This window comes from Scyliorhinus torazame, chromosome 26, assembly GCF_047496885.1.
Source record: "Scyliorhinus torazame isolate Kashiwa2021f chromosome 26, sScyTor2.1, whole genome shotgun sequence".
In the NCBI taxonomy this organism is placed as follows: domain Eukaryota; kingdom Metazoa; phylum Chordata; class Chondrichthyes; order Carcharhiniformes; family Scyliorhinidae; genus Scyliorhinus; species Scyliorhinus torazame.
The window spans coordinates 29,082,652-29,101,548 of NC_092732.1; the positions used below are offsets into that span (position 1 = coordinate 29,082,652).

At 52.1% G+C, this 18,897-nt stretch overlaps 1 protein-coding gene across 1 annotated transcript in view; it reads left to right on the forward strand.

Moving 5' to 3' along the window:
* The window catches only part of smg5 (SMG5 nonsense mediated mRNA decay factor), a 29,982-nt gene extending 12,352 nt beyond the window's left edge, over positions 1 to 17,630 (forward strand). The window contains exons 4-9 of the mRNA XM_072490729.1: positions 4,752 to 4,908; positions 5,164 to 5,253; positions 6,278 to 6,367; positions 9,815 to 9,893; positions 10,010 to 10,135; positions 17,496 to 17,630. Of these exons, the coding sequence (XP_072346830.1) occupies positions 4,752 to 4,908; positions 5,164 to 5,253; positions 6,278 to 6,367; positions 9,815 to 9,893; positions 10,010 to 10,135; positions 17,496 to 17,568 (615 nt within the window). The 3' untranslated portion in view covers positions 17,569 to 17,630. The remainder of the gene's footprint in view (positions 1 to 4,751; positions 4,909 to 5,163; positions 5,254 to 6,277; positions 6,368 to 9,814; positions 9,894 to 10,009; positions 10,136 to 17,495) is intronic.
* Positions 17,631 to 18,897: the final 1,267 nt, after the last annotated feature.

Sequence of the window (18,897 nt, forward strand, 5' to 3'; positions counted from 1 at the left end):
GCCCCTCAGGAGTCTGCCACACCCCAGGATCTTCCACACAGCCCCCCCCCCCCCCCACGCTTGCACCCCGCCGAATCCCAACCGGCGCAAGGTACCGCTCCCACCTACACGGGAAGAGACAGGATTCCCAACCGCCGTATGAAGGGTACGGACGGATGAGCTAACCTAACCAATGCCGACATTCCACCCCCTGCTTATCTTCCGTCTAGACGAGACGGCGGAGGGCGTGGGGGGGGGGGGGAGAATTGATGGTTAATTCACTTGTAGCACAGTGGTTAGCACTGTTGCTTCACAGGGCCAGGGTCCCAGGTTCGATTCCTGACTTGGGTCGCTGCCTGCGCGGAGTCTGCACGTTCTCCCCGGGTCTGCGAGGGTTTCCTCCGGGTGCTCCGGTTTCCTCCCACAAGTCCCAAAAGATGTGCTTGGATTGGATTGGATTTGTTTATTGTCTCGTGTACCGAGGTACAGTGAAAAGTATTTTTCTGTGAGCAGCTCAACAGATCATTAAGTACATGAGAAGAAAAGAGAATAAAAGAAAATAAAAGAAAATACATAATAGGGAAAAGGGAAGAAAAGAAAATACATAATAGGGCAACACAACATATACAATGTAACTACACAAGCACTGGCATCGGATGAAGCATACAGGGTGTAGTGTTAATGAGGTCAGTCCATAAGAGGGTCGTTTAGGAGTCTGGTAACAGCGGGGAAGAAGCTGTTTTTGAGTCTGTTCGTGCATGTTCTCAGACTTCTGTATCTCCCGCCCGATGGAAGAAGTTGGAAGAGTGAGTAAGCCGGGTGGGAGGGGTCTTTGATTATGCTGCCCGTTTTCCCCAGGCAGCGGGAGGTGTAGATGGAGTCAATGGATGGGAGGCGGGTTCGTGTGATGGACTGGGCGGTGTTCACGACTCTCTGAAGTTTCTTGCGGTCCTGGGCTGAGCAGTTGCCGTACCAGGCTGCGATGCAGCCCGATAGGATGCTTTCTATGGTGGGTGAATTGGACGTTCTGAATTCTCCCTCAGTGTAGCACAGGTAGCTGCGGTTATCGTTAGCTACGTGGGCGGCAGGGTAGCACAGTGGTTAGCACTGCGGCTTCACAGCTCCAGGGTCCCAGGTTCGATTCCCCGCTGGGTCACTATCTGTGCGGAGTCTGCACGTTCTCCCCGTGTGTGCGTGGGTTTCCTCCGGGTGCTCCGGTTTCCTCCCACAGTCCAAAGACGTGCAGGTTAGGTGGATTGGCCATGCTAAATTGCCCTTAGTGTCCAAAAGGTTTAGATGGGGTTACGGGGATAGGGTGGAAGTGAGGGCTTAATGTGGGTTGGTGCAGACTCGATGGGCCGAATGGCCTCCTTCTGCACTGTATGTTCTGTGTACCCTAACAGGTGCCAGAGAGTGACGGCGAGGGGCTTTTCACAGTAACTTCATTGCAGTGTTAATGTAAGCCTACTTGTGACGATACAGATTATTATTGTTGCGCTGGGACTCCTGGGCCGCTGGGGCTGGGATTGACCACGCACTAGCCCAGGGTGACGTAACACCTTACAGCAGGTACCTCCATTCCCGAAGTCGCTTTGTGACGTTTGCGTCGTAGTTTACGCTCTAACGGTACGCAGGGGGGTGGGCACGGGAGCAATAGGTCAGAAGGTGAGAGCATTGAGGGAGAAATAGGGAATAGGGACAGTGTGGCTCTGAGGCAGCGCAGACGGGGAGAAGTTGCTGAACACAGCGGGTCTGGTGGCCTGAAGTGCATATGTTTTAATGCAAGGAGCATTACGGGTAAGGCAGATGAACTTAGAGCTTGGATTACTACTTGGAACTATGATGTTGTTGCCATTACAGAGACCTGGTTGAGGGAAGGGCAGGATTGGCAGCTAAACGTTCCAGGATTTAGATGTTTCAGGCGGGATAGAGGGGGATGTAAAAGGGGAGGCGGAGTTGCGCTACTTGTTCAGGAGAGTATCACAGCTATACAGCGAGAGGACACCTCAGAGGGCAGTGAGGCTATATGGGTAGAGATCAGGAATAAGAAGGGTGCAGTCACAATGTTGGGGGTATACTACAGGCCTCCCAACAGCCAGCGGGAGATAGAGGAGCAGATAGGTAGACAGATTTTGGAAAAGAGTAAAAACAACAGGGTTGTGGTGATGGGAGACTTCAACTTCCCCAATATTGACTGGGACTCACTTAGTGCCAGGGGCTTAGACGGGGCAGAGTTTGTAAGGAGCATCCAGGAGGGCTTCTTAAAACAATATGTAAACAGTCCAACTAGGGAAGGGGCGGTACTGGACCTGGTATTGGGGAATGAGCCCGGCCAGGTGGTAGATGTTTCAGTAGGGGAGCATTTCGGTAACAGTGACCACAATTCAGTAAGTTTTAAAGTACTGGTGGACAAGGATAAGAGTGGTCCGAGGATGAATGTGCTAAACTGGGGGAAGGCTAATTATAACAATATTAGGCGGGAACTGAAGAACATAGATTGGGGGCGGATGTTTGAGGGCAAATCAACATCTGACATGTGGGAGGCTTTCAAGTGTCAGTTGAAAGGAATACAGGACAGGCATGTTCCTGTGAGGAAGAAAGATAAATACGGCAATTTTCGGGAACCTTGGATGACGAGTGATATTGTAGGCCTCGTCAAAAAGAAAAAGGAGGCATTTGTCAGGGCTAAAAGGCTGGGAACAGACGAAGCCTGTGTGGCATATAAGGAAAGTAGGAAGGAACTTAAGCAAGGAGTCAGGAGGGCTAGAAGGGGTCATGAAAAGTCATTGGCAAATAGGGTTAAGGAAAATCCCAAGGCTTTTTACACTTACATAAAAAGCAAGAGGGTAGCCAGGGAAAGGGTTGGCCCACTGAAGGATAGGCAAGGGAATCTATGTGTGGAGCCAGAGGAAATGGGCGAGGTACTAAATGAATACTTTGCATCAGTATTCACCAAAGAGAAGGAATTGGTAGATGTTGAGTCTGGAGAAGGGGGTGTAGATAGCCTGGGTCACATTGTGATCCAAAAAGACGAGGTGTTGGGTGTCTTAAAAAATATTAAGGTAGATAAGTCCCCAGGGCCGGATGGGATCTACCCCAGAATACTGAAGGAGGCTGGAGAGGAAATTGCTGAGGCCTTGACAGAAATCTTTGGATCCTCGCTGTCTTCAGGGGATGTCCCGGAGGACTGGAGAATAGCCAATGTTGTTCCTCTGTTTAAGAAGGGTGGCAGGGATAATCCCGGGAACTACAGGCCGGTGAGCCTTACTTCAGTGGTAGGGAAATTACTGGAGAGAATTCTTCGAGACAGGATCTACTCCCATTTGGAAGCAAATGGACGTATTAGTGAGAGGCAGCACGGTTTTGTGAAGGGGAGGTCGTGTCTCACTAACTTGATAGAGTTTTTCGAGGAGGTCACTAAGATGATTGATGCAGGTAGGGCAGTAGATGTTGTCTATATGGACTTCAGTAAGGCCTTTGACAAGGTCCCTCATGGTAGACTAGTACAAAAGGTGAAGTCACACGGGATCAGGGGTGAACTGGCAAGGTGGATACAGAACTGGCTAGGCCATAGAAGGCAGAGGGTAGCAATGGAGGGATGCTTTTCTAATTGGAGGGCTGTGACCAGTGGTGTTCCACAGGGATCAGTGCTGGGACCTTTGCTCTTTGTAGTATATATAAATGATTTGGAGGAAAATGTAACTGGTCTGATTAGTAAGTTTGCAGACGACACAAAGGTTGGTGGAATTGCGGATAGCGATGAGGACTGTCTGAGGATACAGCAGGATTTAGATTGTCTGGAGACTTGGGCGGAGAGATGGCAGATGGAGTTTAACCTGGACAAATGTGAGGTAATGCATTTTGGAAGGGCTAATGCAGGTAGGGAATATACAGTGAATGGTAGAACCCTCAAGAGTATTGAAAGTCAAAGAGATCTAGGAGTACAGGTCCACAGATCACTGAAAGGGGCTACACAGGTGGAGAAGGTAGTCAAGAAGGCATACGGCATGCTTGCCTTCATTGGCCGGGGCATTGAGTATAAGAATTGGCAAGTCATGTTGCAGCTGTATAGAACCTTAGTTAGGCCACACTTGGAGTATAGTGTTCAATTCTGGTCGCCACACTACCAGAAGGATGTGGAGGCTTTAGAGAGGGTGCAGAAGAGATTTACCAGAATGTTGCCTGGTATGGAGGGCATAAGCTATGAGGAGCGATTGAATAAACTCGGTTTGTTCTCACTGGAACGAAGGAGGTTGAGGGGCGACCTGATAGAGGTATACAAAATTATGAGGGGCATAGACAGAGTGGATAGTCAGAGGCTTTTCCCCAGGGTAGAGGGGTCAATTACTAGGGGGCATAGGTTTAAGGTGAGAGGGGCAAAGTTTAGAGTAGATGTACGAGGCAAGTTTTTTACGCAGAGGGTAGTGGGTGCCTGGAACTCACTACCGGAGGAGGTAGTGGAGGCAGGGACGATAGGGACATTTAAGGGGCATCTTGACAAATATATGAATAGGATGGGAATAGAAGGATACGGACCCAGGAAGTGTAGAAGATTGTAGTTTAGTCGGGCAGTATGGTCGGCACGGGCTTGGAGGGCCGAAGGGCCTGTTCCTGTGCTGTACATTTCTTTGTTCTTTGTTCTTTGTAACGTACAGTCGGTAATGTATCATTTTTCAGCAAGTTTTCCGTTTCGAGATCTCCCCGTTTTCCTCCCGCTGTTGCGTTGCTCTCCTCTGCCCCTCTCTGATCTCTTGTCTCTTCTTCCCTCGCAGCATATCCACAGTCGGAGTGCCCTCGAGTGTGCCTACCGCACCCACCTGATCGCGGGCATCGGGTTCTATCAGCATTTACTCCTCTACGTCCAGTCCCACTACCAGCTCGAGTTGCACAGCTCCATTGACTGGACCCACGTCACCGACCCGCTCATAGGTCAGTGCTTGCAGCCGGGGGCAGCTGGCAGAGGTTTGGAGTTGGCTCGTCGGAAAGGGGGGGGCTCGCTCGGGGCTGGGGTCCGCCGCTGAGCTTCCGTGCCTGCGTTCCTCGTCCCGGGGGAGGACACGGGTTAATCGTGGCCGGGAAAGGCGGCGGGGGGTCACTTTGGGGAGAGCTCAGCCATGCTGTCATGCCAACGGCGAACCTTTTTCTTCCTTAACCCCCCCCCCCCTCTCTTTCTCTCCACTGCAGGTCGCAAGAAGTTGGTCACTGCCTCGGGCAAGGAAATGGAGTGGGCCCAGATGGCTTGCCATCGTTGCCTGATGTACCTGGGCGACCTCGGTGAGTGTTGGCACAGGAGCGGCCGGTGAGGGCAGGGGGCTGAACCCACGGGCTGGCTGCCCAAGGGGGGGGGAGAGAGCCTCGCGTCTGCTCCGGCCCTTTACCCGAGCGAGAGCCTCGAGATTGTGGCGCCGCTCGACAGGTCTCCAAGCGTCTGCTCGGCTCTGTCCATCATAGAGGTAGGGGGAGGGGGGGGGGGGGGGGGTCCCTGCCTCACCAGGTTAGTATAATCCAAATTATACCCCTCTTCACCAGATGGTATAATCCAACCCCCCCCCCCCCCCAAACCGGGTCCCTCACCGGGTGGTATAATCCAGGGTACCCCCCCCACTTCCTCACCAGGTGGTATGATCCATGGTACCCCCCCTCCCACTCCCTCACCGGGCGGTATAATCCAGGGTACCCCCCCCCCCCACTTCCTCACCAGGTGGTATGATCCATGGTACCCCCCCTCCCACTCCCTCACCGGGCGGTATAATCCTGGGTACCCCCCCCACTCCCTCACCAGGTGGTATGATCCAGGGTACCCCCCCTCCCACTCCCTCACCGGGCAGTATAATCCTGGGTACCCCCCCCCCCCCCCCACTCCCTCACCAGGTGGTATGATCCAGGGTACCCCCCCTCCCACTCCCTCACCAGGTGGTATGATCCAGGGTACCACCCTCCCACTCCCTCACCGTGCGGTATAATCCTGGGTACCCCCCCACTCCCTCACCAGGTGGTATGATCCAGGGTACCCCCCTCCCACTCCCTCACCAGGTGGTATAATCCAGGGTACCCCGCCCCCCCCCCCCTCCACTCCCTCACCAGATGGTATGATCCAGGGTGCCCTCCACTCCCTCACCAGGTGGTATGATCCAGGGTACCCCTCCCACTCCCTCAGCGGGTGGTATAATCCAGGGTAGCCCCTCCAGTTTCCCATCGGGTGGTTTGCCCCTCGCAGTGAGGCTGGTGGGGGGTATGTAATGGAGGTTCCTCTGTCCTTGCCGTGACTTTACGCCTGTCCCTTTGTCCTGCTCCTCAGCGCGATACCAGAACGAGCTGGCCGGAGTGGACACTGAACAGTTGGCCGAGCGGTTTTACTATCAGAGTCTGTCGGTGGCGCCTCAAGTGGGTGAGTGTCGTGTCCCCCCCCCCGTCCCCCCCAAACTCCACGGGCAGCCGCTGATTACTAATGCCTCAGCCGACACACTGTGAAACCAGCTGTCAAGCTGAGACTGGGACGGGTGGCCGGAGCTTGGTGAAGTGATTCGGGGAACGACGACTGGAGGAGACGGACTCGAGAGTGGTACTCACTCGAGGGAGGTTTGGGGGGGGGGGGGGGGGGGGGGGGGCGGTGTTGGATATGTGGCGGCGAGAGAGATAGACAGGAGGAGGGGACTGGGCTCCTGTGTCCAGTGGTGTTCTGCAGCGAACGGTGTGCTGGCTCCCTCGCTGTTTGTAGTGTACAATAACGATCTGGGACTGAACGTGGTGTTCGCAAATGACACGAAAACTGGCGGTGTGGTAAACAGCGAGGAGGAAAGCCTTGGATTACAGGGAGGCGGGTGGGGGATATGGTCGAGGTGGTCAGATGGGCAGAACTGATGGCTTTTGTTTCGGTGCCACATCGTGGGCCGAAGGGCCTGTACTGCGCTGTATCGTTCTATGGTCTAACAGTGGCAATTTAACCCTGAAAAGTGTGAGGTGGTGCATTCTGGGGGGACTAACAAGACGCGGGAATATACGATGGGCGGCCGGACGGCAGGCTGTAGAGGGGACCAGAGGGACCTTGATGTCCATAGATTCCTGAAGGCAGTGTTGCTCAATTTGATTCTCTCTTTATTTGGCTCGGAATATGGCGGCCAATATGGTCGCCTTCCTTAATTCTAATTACGTTTCGCTCTCGAGTCGCCAGGTATCTCTCGATACCGCCACAAGGTTCAAACCGAATACTGATCAAAGACTCGATACACCAGTTAGTTAGTTCAAACTCAATGCTTATTTATTTACACACACCGTTAAATGTACTCATGGATAAAACTCTACAGACTAAACTATCACGACTGCTAAAGCCTATACTTAGCTTCGGGCGCCCACTCAGTCAGAGGAACAATGGCCGTTGTTCGGTTCTGAGGCTGCTGGGGTGGATTGGTACGGAATAACAGCTCGGAGCGTCTGTCTCGGAGCGAGCGGTGACCTTGGACTTACTTGTTCTGGTGTTGCTGTTGGGCAGGTCTCTCCTCGGTGAGAGCCGGGGCCGCAAGAGAGAGATTCTCTTTTGGGGGCTCCTTCTTATTCCCAAAAGGGGCTTCGCGCGCTTTTGGGCGGGCCTTGAACTTGGCCCCGATTAATTGGGCCGTTTCTCGATCGTTCCTATCGATTTCCTCCAATAAAGGGGTGGGTGCCCTGATGGCTGGGCGTGTCCTAGGTGGCCGTTGGCCTGCTTTGTTTCGGTCTCCTCTGGCGCCGGGGTGTCTGCCTTCGTATCGGTTACTCAAATGTTACTCTTTTGTCCCCGGGGATGGGTCATTAGTATGCTAATGGGTTTGCAGTTTTGGTCTTGTCTGGGAGCTGCGGCTCCAATATATGGACAAGCTCTGAACCTGCTTGTTTTCTCAGCATTGTCCATTTTCCCAGCAATCTTTGCAAACTGTCCATTTTGTAATCGGGAAGCGGCCGTCCCAGATGACTACAGCAGCAGGACAGGTGGCTAAGAAGGCTTTTGGGGAAACTTGCCTTTAGAAGCCGAGACACGGGAGGTTATGGCGGAGCTGCATAAAACGCTGGTTCGGCCACAGCTAGAGTACCGTGTGCCGTTCTCATCGCCACACGCTAGGAAGAATGTGATTGCGCTGGAGAGGGTGCGGAGGCGATTCACCGGGATTAGGATAGATGGATGCTTGGCGGCTGGCATGGGTCGAAGAGCCTCTCTCCGTGCTGCAAAAACTCTGAAATATTATCACTCGTTTGGTAGCAGCAAAGAACTCAGAGATGCGAGGGAGACATGAGAACTGGCCTCAGACCAGAAGATGTAGGGGCTGAGGTAGGTCATTCGGCCAATCGAGTCTGCTCTGCCGATCGATGAGGGTGAGGCTCGCGGGGAAGCATCCACAACCGATGGCAGGTGCCCTCCTGCGTCAAGCCCGGGCCGACACTTCGGGTGTCAGGGAGAGTTCTTGCTGCCCCGTTTCTGATACCGCCTGCTGGCTCCACCCCCACAGCGCTGCCCCCGAACACAAGCCGAGAGCTGACCGGCGCGCAGAAATGGAGGCCAGCCGAGGTGCCAGAATCCGGAGGCCTGACGCAGGGCAGTTAAGAACATGAGAACCAGGAGTCGGCCATCTGGCCCCTCGAGCCTGCTCCGCCATTCAATGAGATCATGGCTGATCTTTTGTGGACTCAGCTCCACTTTCCGGCCCGAACCCTTAATCCCTTTATTCTTCAAGAAACTATCTATCTTTATCTTAAAAACATTTAATGAAGGAGCCTCTACTGCTTCACTGGGCAAGGAATTCCATAGATTCACAACCCTTTGGGTGAAGAAGTTCCTCCTAAACTCAGTCCTGAATCTACTTCCCCTTATTTTGAGGCTATGCCCCCTAGTTCTGCTTTCACCCGCCAGTGGAAACAACCTGCCCGCATCTATCCTATCTATTCCCTTCATAATCTTATATGTTTCTCTAAGATCCCCCCTCATCCTTCTAAATTCCAACGAGTACAGTCCCAGTCTACTCAACCTCTCCTCGTAATCCAACCCCTTCAGCTCTGGGATTAACCTAGTGAATCTCCTCTGCACACCCTCCAGTGCCAGTACGTCCTTTCTCAAGTAAGGAGACCAAAACTGAACACAATACTCCAGGTGTGGCCTCACTAACACCTTATGCAATTGCAGCATAACCTCCCTAGTCTTAAACTCCATCCCTCTAGCAATGAAGGACAAAATTCCATTTGCCTCCTTAATCACCTGTTGCACCAGTAAACCAACTTTTTGCGACTCATGCACTAGCACACCCAGGTCTCTGCACAGCAGCATGTTTTAATATTTTATCATTGAAATAATCCCTTTTGCTGTTCTTCCTACCAAAATGGATAACCTTACATTTGTCAACATTGTATTCCATCTGCCAGCCCCTAACCCATTCACTTAGCCTATCCAAATCCCTCAGCAGACTTCCAGTATCCTCTGCACTTTTTGCTTTAGTTGGTCACTCTGCAAAGAGAACAACGCTTCAACTCAAACATTTTTTTATAAGAGTACCCAATTATTTTTTACCCCCACTTAAAAGGCAATTTAGCGTGGCCAATCCACCTAACCTGCACACTTCAGTTCAAACATGGCCGCTGCCGTCGATCAAAATGGCTTCCGTCATCGGCCATAAAGACCTGGATCATTGATCAAAATGGCCACCGGCGTGGTCGATCGAAACGGTTTCTGGCATTGATCAAAATGGCTGCCACTGTTGTTCAAAATGGCCGCCACTGCCATTGATCCAAATGGTTTCCGGCATTGGTCAAAATGGCCGCCGTCGCAACTGAATCGCTCAGTCCTGCTTATTTTTGTCCTGTGTTTGCATTCCAGGCATGCCCTTTAACCAGCTTGGCACGTTGGCTGGAAGCAAACACTACAACGTCGAGGCCACTTATTACTACCTCAGATGGTACGTTGCTTTGCGACTTCACCGGCCCAGCTCGCGGACGCGAATCGAATTCTGCTGTGTGTTTATTTACTTTTTTCTCTCGCCCTCCCCCTTTCTCCCCTTCTTCCCACTGCCAGCATCCACTCTGAGATGCCCTTCGAAGGGGCCTACGGCAACTTGAAGCGTCTCTTCGACAAAGCGGCCAAGGCCTATCACCAGATCCGCCGAACCGATGCCAAGAAACTCTCCGTGAACAAGCAAAGGTAAGGAGCCCGGGTTGCGCCCAGTTAGCGAATACGGAGTCTCCCGTTGAGGAGGGAGGTGGGGGGAATTCCTTTTCCCGGAGGGTCGTCCATCTGCCGAATGACCGCCTCCTGCTCCTATTATAAACAAAGAACAAAGAAAAGTACAGCACAGGAACAGGCCGTCCAAGCCCGTGCCGACCGTGCTGCCCGACTAAACTACCATCTTCTACACTTCCTGGGTCCGTATCCCTCTATTCCCATCCTATTCATGTATTTGTCAAGATGCCCCTTAAATGTCACTATCGTCCCTGCTTCCACCACCTCCTCTGGTAGCGAGTTCCAGGCACCCACTACCCTCTGCGTAAAAAACTTGCCTCGTACATCTACTCTAAACCTTGCCCCTCTCACCTTAAACCTATGCCCCCTAGTAATTGACCCCTCTACCCTGGGGAAAAGCCTCTGACTATCCACTCTGTCTATGCCCCTCATAATTTTGTAGACCTCTATCAGGTCTCCCCTCAACCTCCTTCGTTCCAGTGAGAACAAACCGAGTTTATTCAACCGCTCCTCATAGCTAATGCCCTCCATACCAGGCAACATTCTGGTAAATCTCTTCTGCACCCTCTCTAAAGCCTCCACATCCTTCTGGTAGTGTGGCGACCAGAATTGAACACTATACTCCAAGTGTGGCCTAACTAAGGTTCTATACAGCTGCAACATGACTTGCCAATTCTTATACTCAATGCCCCGGCCAATGAAGGCAAGCATGCCGTATGCCTTCTTGACTACCTTCTCCACCTGTGTTGCCCCTTTCAATGACCTGTGTACCTGTACTCCTAGATCTCTTTGACTTTCAATACTCTTGAGGGTTCTACCATTCACTGTATATTCCCTGCCTGCATTAGACCTTCCAAAATGCATTACCTCACATTTGTCCGGATTAAACTCCCATCTGCCATCTCTCCACCCAAGTCTCCAAACAATCTAAATCCTGCTGTATCCTCCGACAGTCCTCATCGCTATCCGCAATTCCACCAACCTTTGTGTCGTCTGCAAACTTACTAATCAGACCAGTTACATTTTCCTCCAAATCATTTATATATACTACAAAGAGCAAAGGTCCCAGCACTGATCCCTGTGGAACACCACTGGTCACAGCCCTCCAATGAGAAAAGCATCCTTCCATTGCTACTCTCTGCCTTCTATGGCCTAGCCAGTTCTGTATCCACCTTGCCAGCTCACCCCTGATCCCGTGTGACTTCACCTTTTGTACTAGTCTACCATGAGGGACCTTGTCAAAGGCCTTACTGAAGTCCATATAGACAGCATCCACTGCCCTACCTGCATCAATCATCTTAGTGACCTCCTCGAAAAACTCTATCAAGTTAGTGAGACACGACCTCCCCTTCACAAAACCGTGCTGCCTCTCACTAATACGTCCATTTGCTTCCAAATGGGAGTAGATCCTGTCTCGAAGAATTCTCTCCAGTAGTTTCCCTACCACTGAAGTAAGGCTCACCGGCCTGTAGTTCCCGGGATTATCCTTGCTACCCTTCTTAAACAGAGGAACAACATTGGCTATTCTCCAGTCCTCCGGGACATCCCCTGAAGACAGCGAGGATCCAAAGATTTCTGTCAAGGCCTCAGCAATTTCCTCTCCAGCCTCCTTCAGTATTCTGGGGTAGATTCCATCAGGCCCTGGGGACTTATCTACCTTAATATTTTTTAAGACACCCAACACCTCGTCTTTTTGGATCTCAATGTGACCCAGGCTATCTACACACCCTTCTCCAGACTCAACATCTACCAATTTCTTCTCTTTGGTGAATACTGATGCAAAGTATTCATTTAGTACCTCGCCCATTTCCTCTGGCTCCACACATAGATTCCCTTGCCTATCCTTCAGTGGGCCAACCCTTTCCCTGGCTACCCTCTTGCTTTTTATGTACGTGTAAAAAGCCTTGGGATTTTCCTTAACCCTATTTGCCAATGACTTTTCGTGACCCCTTCTAGCCCTCCTGACTCCTTGCTTAAGTTCCTTCCTACTTTCCTTATATTCCACGCAGGCTTCGTCTGTTCCCAGCCTTTTAGCCCTGACAAATGCCTCCTTTTTCTTTTTGACGAGGCCTACAATATCTCTCGTCATCCATGGTTCCCGGAAATTGCCGTATTTATCCTTCTTCCTCACAGGAACATGCCGGTCCTGAATTCCTTTCAACTGACACTTGAAAGCCTCCCACATGTCAGATGTTGATTTGCCCTCAAACATCCGCCCCCAATCTATGTTCTTCAGTTCCCGCCTAATATTGTTATAATTAGCCTTCCCCCAATTTAGCACATTCATCCTCGGACCACTCTTATCCTTGTCCACCAGTACTTTAAAACCTTCTGAATTGTGGTCACTGTTACCGAAAGGCTCCCCTACTGAAACATCTACCACCTGGCCGGGCTCATTCCCCAATACCAGGTCCAGTACCGCCCCTTCCCTAGTTGGACTGTCTACATATTGTTTTAAGAAGCCCTCCTGGATGCTCCTTACAAACTCCGCCCCGTCTAAGCCCTTGGCACTAAGTGAGTCCCAGTCAATATTGGGGAAGTTGAAGTCTCCCATCACCACAACCCTGTTTTTACTCTTTTCCAAAATCTGTCTACCTATCTGCTCCTCTATCTCCCGCTGGCTGTTGGGAGGCCTGTAGTAAACCCCCAACATTGTGACTGCACCCTTCTTATTCCTGATCTCTACCCATCTAGCCTCACTGCCCTCTGAGGTGTCCTCTCGCAGTACAGCTGTGATGTTCTCCCGAACCAGTAGCGCAACTCCGCCTCCCCTTTTACATCCCCCTCTATCCTGCCTGAAACATCTAAATCCTGGAACGTTTAGCTGCCGATCCTGCCCTTCCCTCAACCAGGTCTCTGTAATGGCAACAACATCATAGTTCCAAGTACTAATCCAAGCTCTTAAGTTCATCTGCCTTACCCGTAATACTTCTTGCATTAAAACATATGCACTTCAGGCCACCAGACCCGCTGTGTTCAGCAACTTCTCCCTGTCTGCTCTGCCTCAGAGCCACACTGTCCCTATTCCCTAGTTCTCCCTCAATGCTCTCACCTTCTGACCTATTGCTCCCGTGCCCACCCCCCTGCCATACTAGTTTAAACCCTCCCGTGTGACACTAGCAAACCTCGCGGCCAGGATATTTATGCCTCTCCGGTTTAGATGCAACCCGTCCTTCTTATACAGGTCACACCTGCCCCGGAAGAGCTCCCAGTGGTCCATATAATGGAAACCCTCCCTCCTACACCAGCTGTTTAGCCACGTGTTTAGCTGCTCTATCTTCCTATTTCTAGCCTCACTGGCACGTGGCACAGGGAGTAATCCCGAGATTACAACCCTCGAGGTCCTGTCTTTTAACTTTCTGCCTAGCTCCCTGAACTCCTGCTGCAGGACCTCATGCCCCTTCCTGCCTATGTCGTCAGTACCAATATGTACAACGACCTCTGCCTGTTTGCCCTCCCCCTTCAGGATGCCCTCTACCCGTTCGGAGACATCCTGGACCCTGGCACCAGGGAGGCAACATACCATCCTGGAGTCTCTTTCACGTCCACAGAAGCGCCTATCTGTGCCCCTGACTATAGAGTCCCCTGTTACTATTGCTCTTCTGCGCTTTGACCCTCCCTTCTGAACATCAGAGCCAGCCGTGGTGCCACTGCTCTGGCTGCTGCTGTTTTCCCCTGATAGGCTATCCCCCCGACAGTATCCAAAGGGGTATATCTGTTCGAGAGGGGGACAACCACAGGGGATTCCTGCACTGACTGCCTGCCCTTTCTGGTGGTCACCCATTTCGCTGCCTGCACCTTGGGTGTGACCACATTTACATAACTGCGATCTATGACGCTTTCCGCCACCTGCATGCTCCTAAGTGCATCCAATTGCTGCTCCAGCCGAACCATGCGGTCTGTGAGGAGCTCCAGTTGGGTGCACTTTCTGCAGATGAAGCCATCCGGGACGCTGGAAGCCTCCCGGACCTGCCACATCTCACAGTCAGAGCACAGCACCCCTCTAACTGACATTGCGTCAATTAATTTAAATTTAAATTTTATTTTTTTTGAATATTTTTTTTTAAATTTCAAAGTTACTGTTAACTATCTGTTTCCTAGCACTAGATTTCTAATAGAAATGCGAAAGCTAAATATATACTCTCCGATCTCTGGCTTAGATATCCCTCTAAATTATAATTAAGTAATTATGTTTAATTAGTTACCAATGCTCAATTTTTTAAAATTTAGTGTAGAATCCCAACCAGCCACTCAGGCCACAGCTTTTTTGTGATGTCACTCCAGTTTCCCCCCCCGACACACACACACTTTGAAAAAGGTACAAAAGTAAAAATGCGTAAAAATCACTTACTTACCTTCTTAGTGTTAATAATAAAATATGGTACTTACCTCACACCAATGGGTTTTATTATTAGGTTAGAGGAGGAGGGCGGGTGGGAGACACTACACGTGTAGTGTCTCGGGTTTCCTCTCCACCAGAATTTATTGGTGAGGGTCTTCCCAAATGTCCGCGGGTCGAACTTCCTGTTCCCGCCTTAAATACTAAAATATTAAAAAAAAACAGAAAAGAGGGACCGAAAACGGGACCAGGTAAGTGTTTTTAAAGGACAGACTTACCTCCCAGCAGTCACTTCCGCACTGCTCCCGCTGAAACTGACTCACCAGCTGTTCTCCTGCCGAAATCGACTGGCCTGCCCCTGCAAAGACAAGTGCTTTTAAAGGACAGACTTACCTCCCAGCAATCACTTCCGCACTGCCCCCGCTGAAATTGAATCACCAGCTGTTCTCCCGCCGAAATCGACTGGCCTGCCCCTGCAAAGACAAGTGCTTTTAAAGGACAGACTTACCTCCCAGCAACCACTTCCGCACTGCCCCCGCTGAAATTGAATCACCAACTGTTCTCCCGCCGAAATCGACTGTTCTTATTCAGGCCCCACCTCAGAGCTCTTAATCCAGGCCGACCTTTGGGCGCATCAAGCGTAAAGGCAACTGCGAGGATAAACATCACGTGGCATCGAGAAGATTCTGTGTGCTTGACAGGCACTGCCCCACCCCGTCACTGCCGCCTCTGCCGCGTGTTAGAGGGAAAATGGCATAACTAATCCAAGTCTGTTTTTGTATCTAAGGGCACGGCCAATCCACCTAACCTGCACATCTTTGGACACTAAGGGGCAATTTAGCACGGCCAATCCACCTAACCTGCACATCTTTGGACACTAAGGGACAATTTAGCGCGGCCAATCCACCTAACCTGCACATCTTTGGACACTAAGGGGCAATTTAGCACGGCCAATCCACCTAACCTGCACATCTTTGGACGCTAAGGGACAATTTAGCGCGGCCAATCCACCTAACCTGCACATCTTTGGACACTAAGGGACAATTTAGCACGGCCAATCCACCTAACCTGCACATCTTTGGACACTAAGGGGCAATTTAGCACGGCCAATCCACCTAACCCGCACATCTTTGGACACTAAGGGACAATTTAGCACGGCCAATCCACCTAACCTGCACATCTTTGGACACTAAGGGACAATTTAGCACGGCCAATCCACCTAACCTGCACGTCTTTGGACACTAATTGAAGATTCTTTTGTTTTTCTGCCTCCGTAGATAGTTCAGACAGTGTCCTATTGGGCCCTCCCCACCACCTCCCTGTTCGGGGAGGCCAGTACGGAATTTGCACCCACGCCGCTATCTTGTTCTGCATTACAAGCCAACTGTTTAGCCCACTGTGCTAAACCAGCCCCATATGTGCCGGTTGGGTGGATTGGCCGTGCTAAATTGTCCCTTAGTGTCCAAAGATGTGCCGGTTAGGTGGATTGGCCATGCTAAATTGTCCCTTAGTGTCCAAAGATGTGCAGGTTAGGTGGATTGGCCGTGTTAAATTGTCCCTTAGTGTCCAAAGATGTGCGGGTTAGGTGGATTGGCTGTGCTAAATTGTCCCTTAGTGTCCAAAGATGTGCAGGTTACGTGGATTGGCCGTGTTAAATTGTCCCTTAGTGACCAAAGATGTGCCGGTTAGGTGGATTGGCCATGCTAAATTGTCCCTTAGTGTCCAAAGATGTGCAGGTTAGGTGGATTGGCCGTGTTAAATTGTCCCTTAGTGTCCAAAGATGTGCGGGTTAGGTGGATTGGCTGTGCTAAATTGTCCCTTAGTGTCCAAAGATGTACAGGTTAGGTGGATTGGCCGTGTTAAATTGTCCCTTAGTGTCCAAAGATGTGCAGGTTACGTGGATTGGCCGTGCTAACTTGTCCCTTAGTGTCCAAAGATGTGCGGGTTAGGTGGATTGGCCGTGCTAAATTGCCCCTTAGTGTCCAAAGATGTGCGGGTTAGGTGGATTGGCCGTGCTAAATTGCCCCTTAGTGTCCAAAGATGTGCGGGTTAGGTGGATTGGCCGTGCTAAATTGCCCCTTAGTGTCCAAAGATGTGCGGGTTAGGTGGATTGGCCGTGCTAAATTGTCCCTTAGTGTACAAAGATGTGCGGGTTAGGTGGATTGGCCGTGCTAAATTGCCCCTTAGTGTCCAAAGATGTGCAGGTTAGGTGGATTAGCCATGCTAAATTGTCCCTCAGTGTCCAAAGATGTGCGGGTTAGGTGGATTGGCCATGTTAAATTGTCCCTTAGTGGCCAAAGATGGGCAGGTTAGGTGGATTGACCGTGCTAAATTGTCCCTCAGTGTCCAAAGATGTGCGGGTTAGGTGGATTGGCCATGTTAAATTGTCCCTCAGTGTCCAAAGATGTGCAGGTTAGGTGGATTGGCCGAGCTAAATTGTCCCTTAGTGTCCAAAGATGTGCAGGTTAGGTGGATTGGCCGTGCTGAATTGCCCTTTCGTGTCCAGGGACCTACAAGGATAGGGCGCTCTTTCAGAGGGTTGATGGGCTGAATGGCCTCCTCCTGCACTGCAGAGATTCTGCGATTCGAAAGATCGCCCAGCGACTCATCTCAGAAACGATGGACTCGGAGCAAGTCACCGTACGTTGTGTATCTAGTCGCATCGGTTGGTTAGCTTTTCGGAATTTTTTGGTATCCCGTGCTGGGAACTGTTTGGTAATTTGAGGGGCCTTATGGCGATCCTCCGGCTAAGTATATAGACATGTAACCTGGCTCTCAATATGAACAATAGGGTGGCTTCCTCACCTGAATAATTCTGCAAGGATTGACTGGGTAGACTCCATGAGGTCTCGCTGGGTCGACGCATCAGGCCGGCTGCAGTCTGTGAATGCTGGGCCCAGACAAGAGAGGCCCACGTCTCGTAAGAGGACCGTTTGGAAGAAAGTAGCTGCTCTAACCTCTAATCTGTGTGCTTGCTGCCAGGTCTCGAGATATCAAGCGACTGTTGGTGAGCTTCATGTACCTGCAGAGCCTTCTCCAGCCCAGGAACAGGTAAAACTAAGATCCTCTCCCACTCTCTCTCTCTCTCTCTCTCTCTCTCTTTCCCCCCACTCCCCCCCCTTTTTAAAAGTCGGGCTGTGTCGTGAGGTGTGGTTCCCCGCGCTCGCGGGGGGGGGGGGGGGGGGGGGGGCGGCGCGAACATCCCCGCTCCCCGCTCGTCACCGGCCGCAGAGCGTGGCCTTCGGAGACTGTGGGAACGCGCGGTCTACGGTCTCGTCACGCGAGTGACCGTCTTGTGTTGAAACGGCCCCTGGAGACGGCTGCTCCGCCGTTTGACCAGATCGTGGCCGGTGTGTGTGCGTCTGTGTGTGTTCCTTATTCGGCATTTCCGCCGATTCCCGAGCGAGAGTCTATCCACCTCGGCTGTCAAATATTCCATGACCCCGCCGCCTCCTGAGGCCGAGCGTTTTAAAGTCGCACAACCCACAGAGAGAGAGAAGGATTCTCCTCATCTGTTCTAAGAGGGCGACTCCCAATTTAAAATCCTTTGTCCCGGATTCATCCACAAGAGGAAATGTCCTTTCCACGTCCGCCTTGTCCAGACTGTTCCGGATCTTGTAACCTCCAATCAAGTCACCCCCTCGCTCCCCGAAACTCCAGTGGATACCAGCTCGGCCTGTCCAACCTTTACTCGTACGACAACCCGCTGACTCCAGGTACCAATATCGAGTAAATCTCCTCTGAGCGCCACCAACACGTTTGCATCGTTCCTGAAATAAAGAATGAGAAAGGGTTCGGGAGGAGGGAGGGAGAGTAACGGGCAGGAGGCGGGTGGGCGGAGAGTAACAGTCAGGAGCCGGGCGGAGGGTGAGTAACGGGCAGGAGGCGGGCGGAGGGTGAGTAACGGGCAGGAGGCGGGCGGAGGGAGAGTAACGGGCAGGAGGCGGGCGGAGGGAGAGTAACGGGCAGGAGGCGGGCACAGGGAGAGTGACGGGCAGGAGGCGGGCGGAGGGAGGGTAACGGGCAGGAGGCGGGCGGAGGGAGAGTGACGGGCAGGACGCGGGCGGAGGGAGAGTGACGGCAGGACGCGGGCGGAGGGAGAGTAACGGGCAGGAGGCGGGCGGAGGGAGAGTGACGGGCAGGAGGCGGGCGGAGGGAGAGTGACGGGCAGGACGCGGGCGGAGGGAGAGTGACGGGCAGGACGCGGGCGGAGGGAGAGTAACGGGCAGGAGGCGGGCGGAGGGAGAGTAACGGGCAGGAGGCGGGCGGAGGGAGAGTAACGGGCAGGAGGCGGGCGGAGGGAGAGTGACGGGCAGGAGGGAGAGAGGCTGGCGGAGGGAGAGAGGCTGGCGGAGGGAGAGGGGCGGGCGGAGGGAGAGGGGCT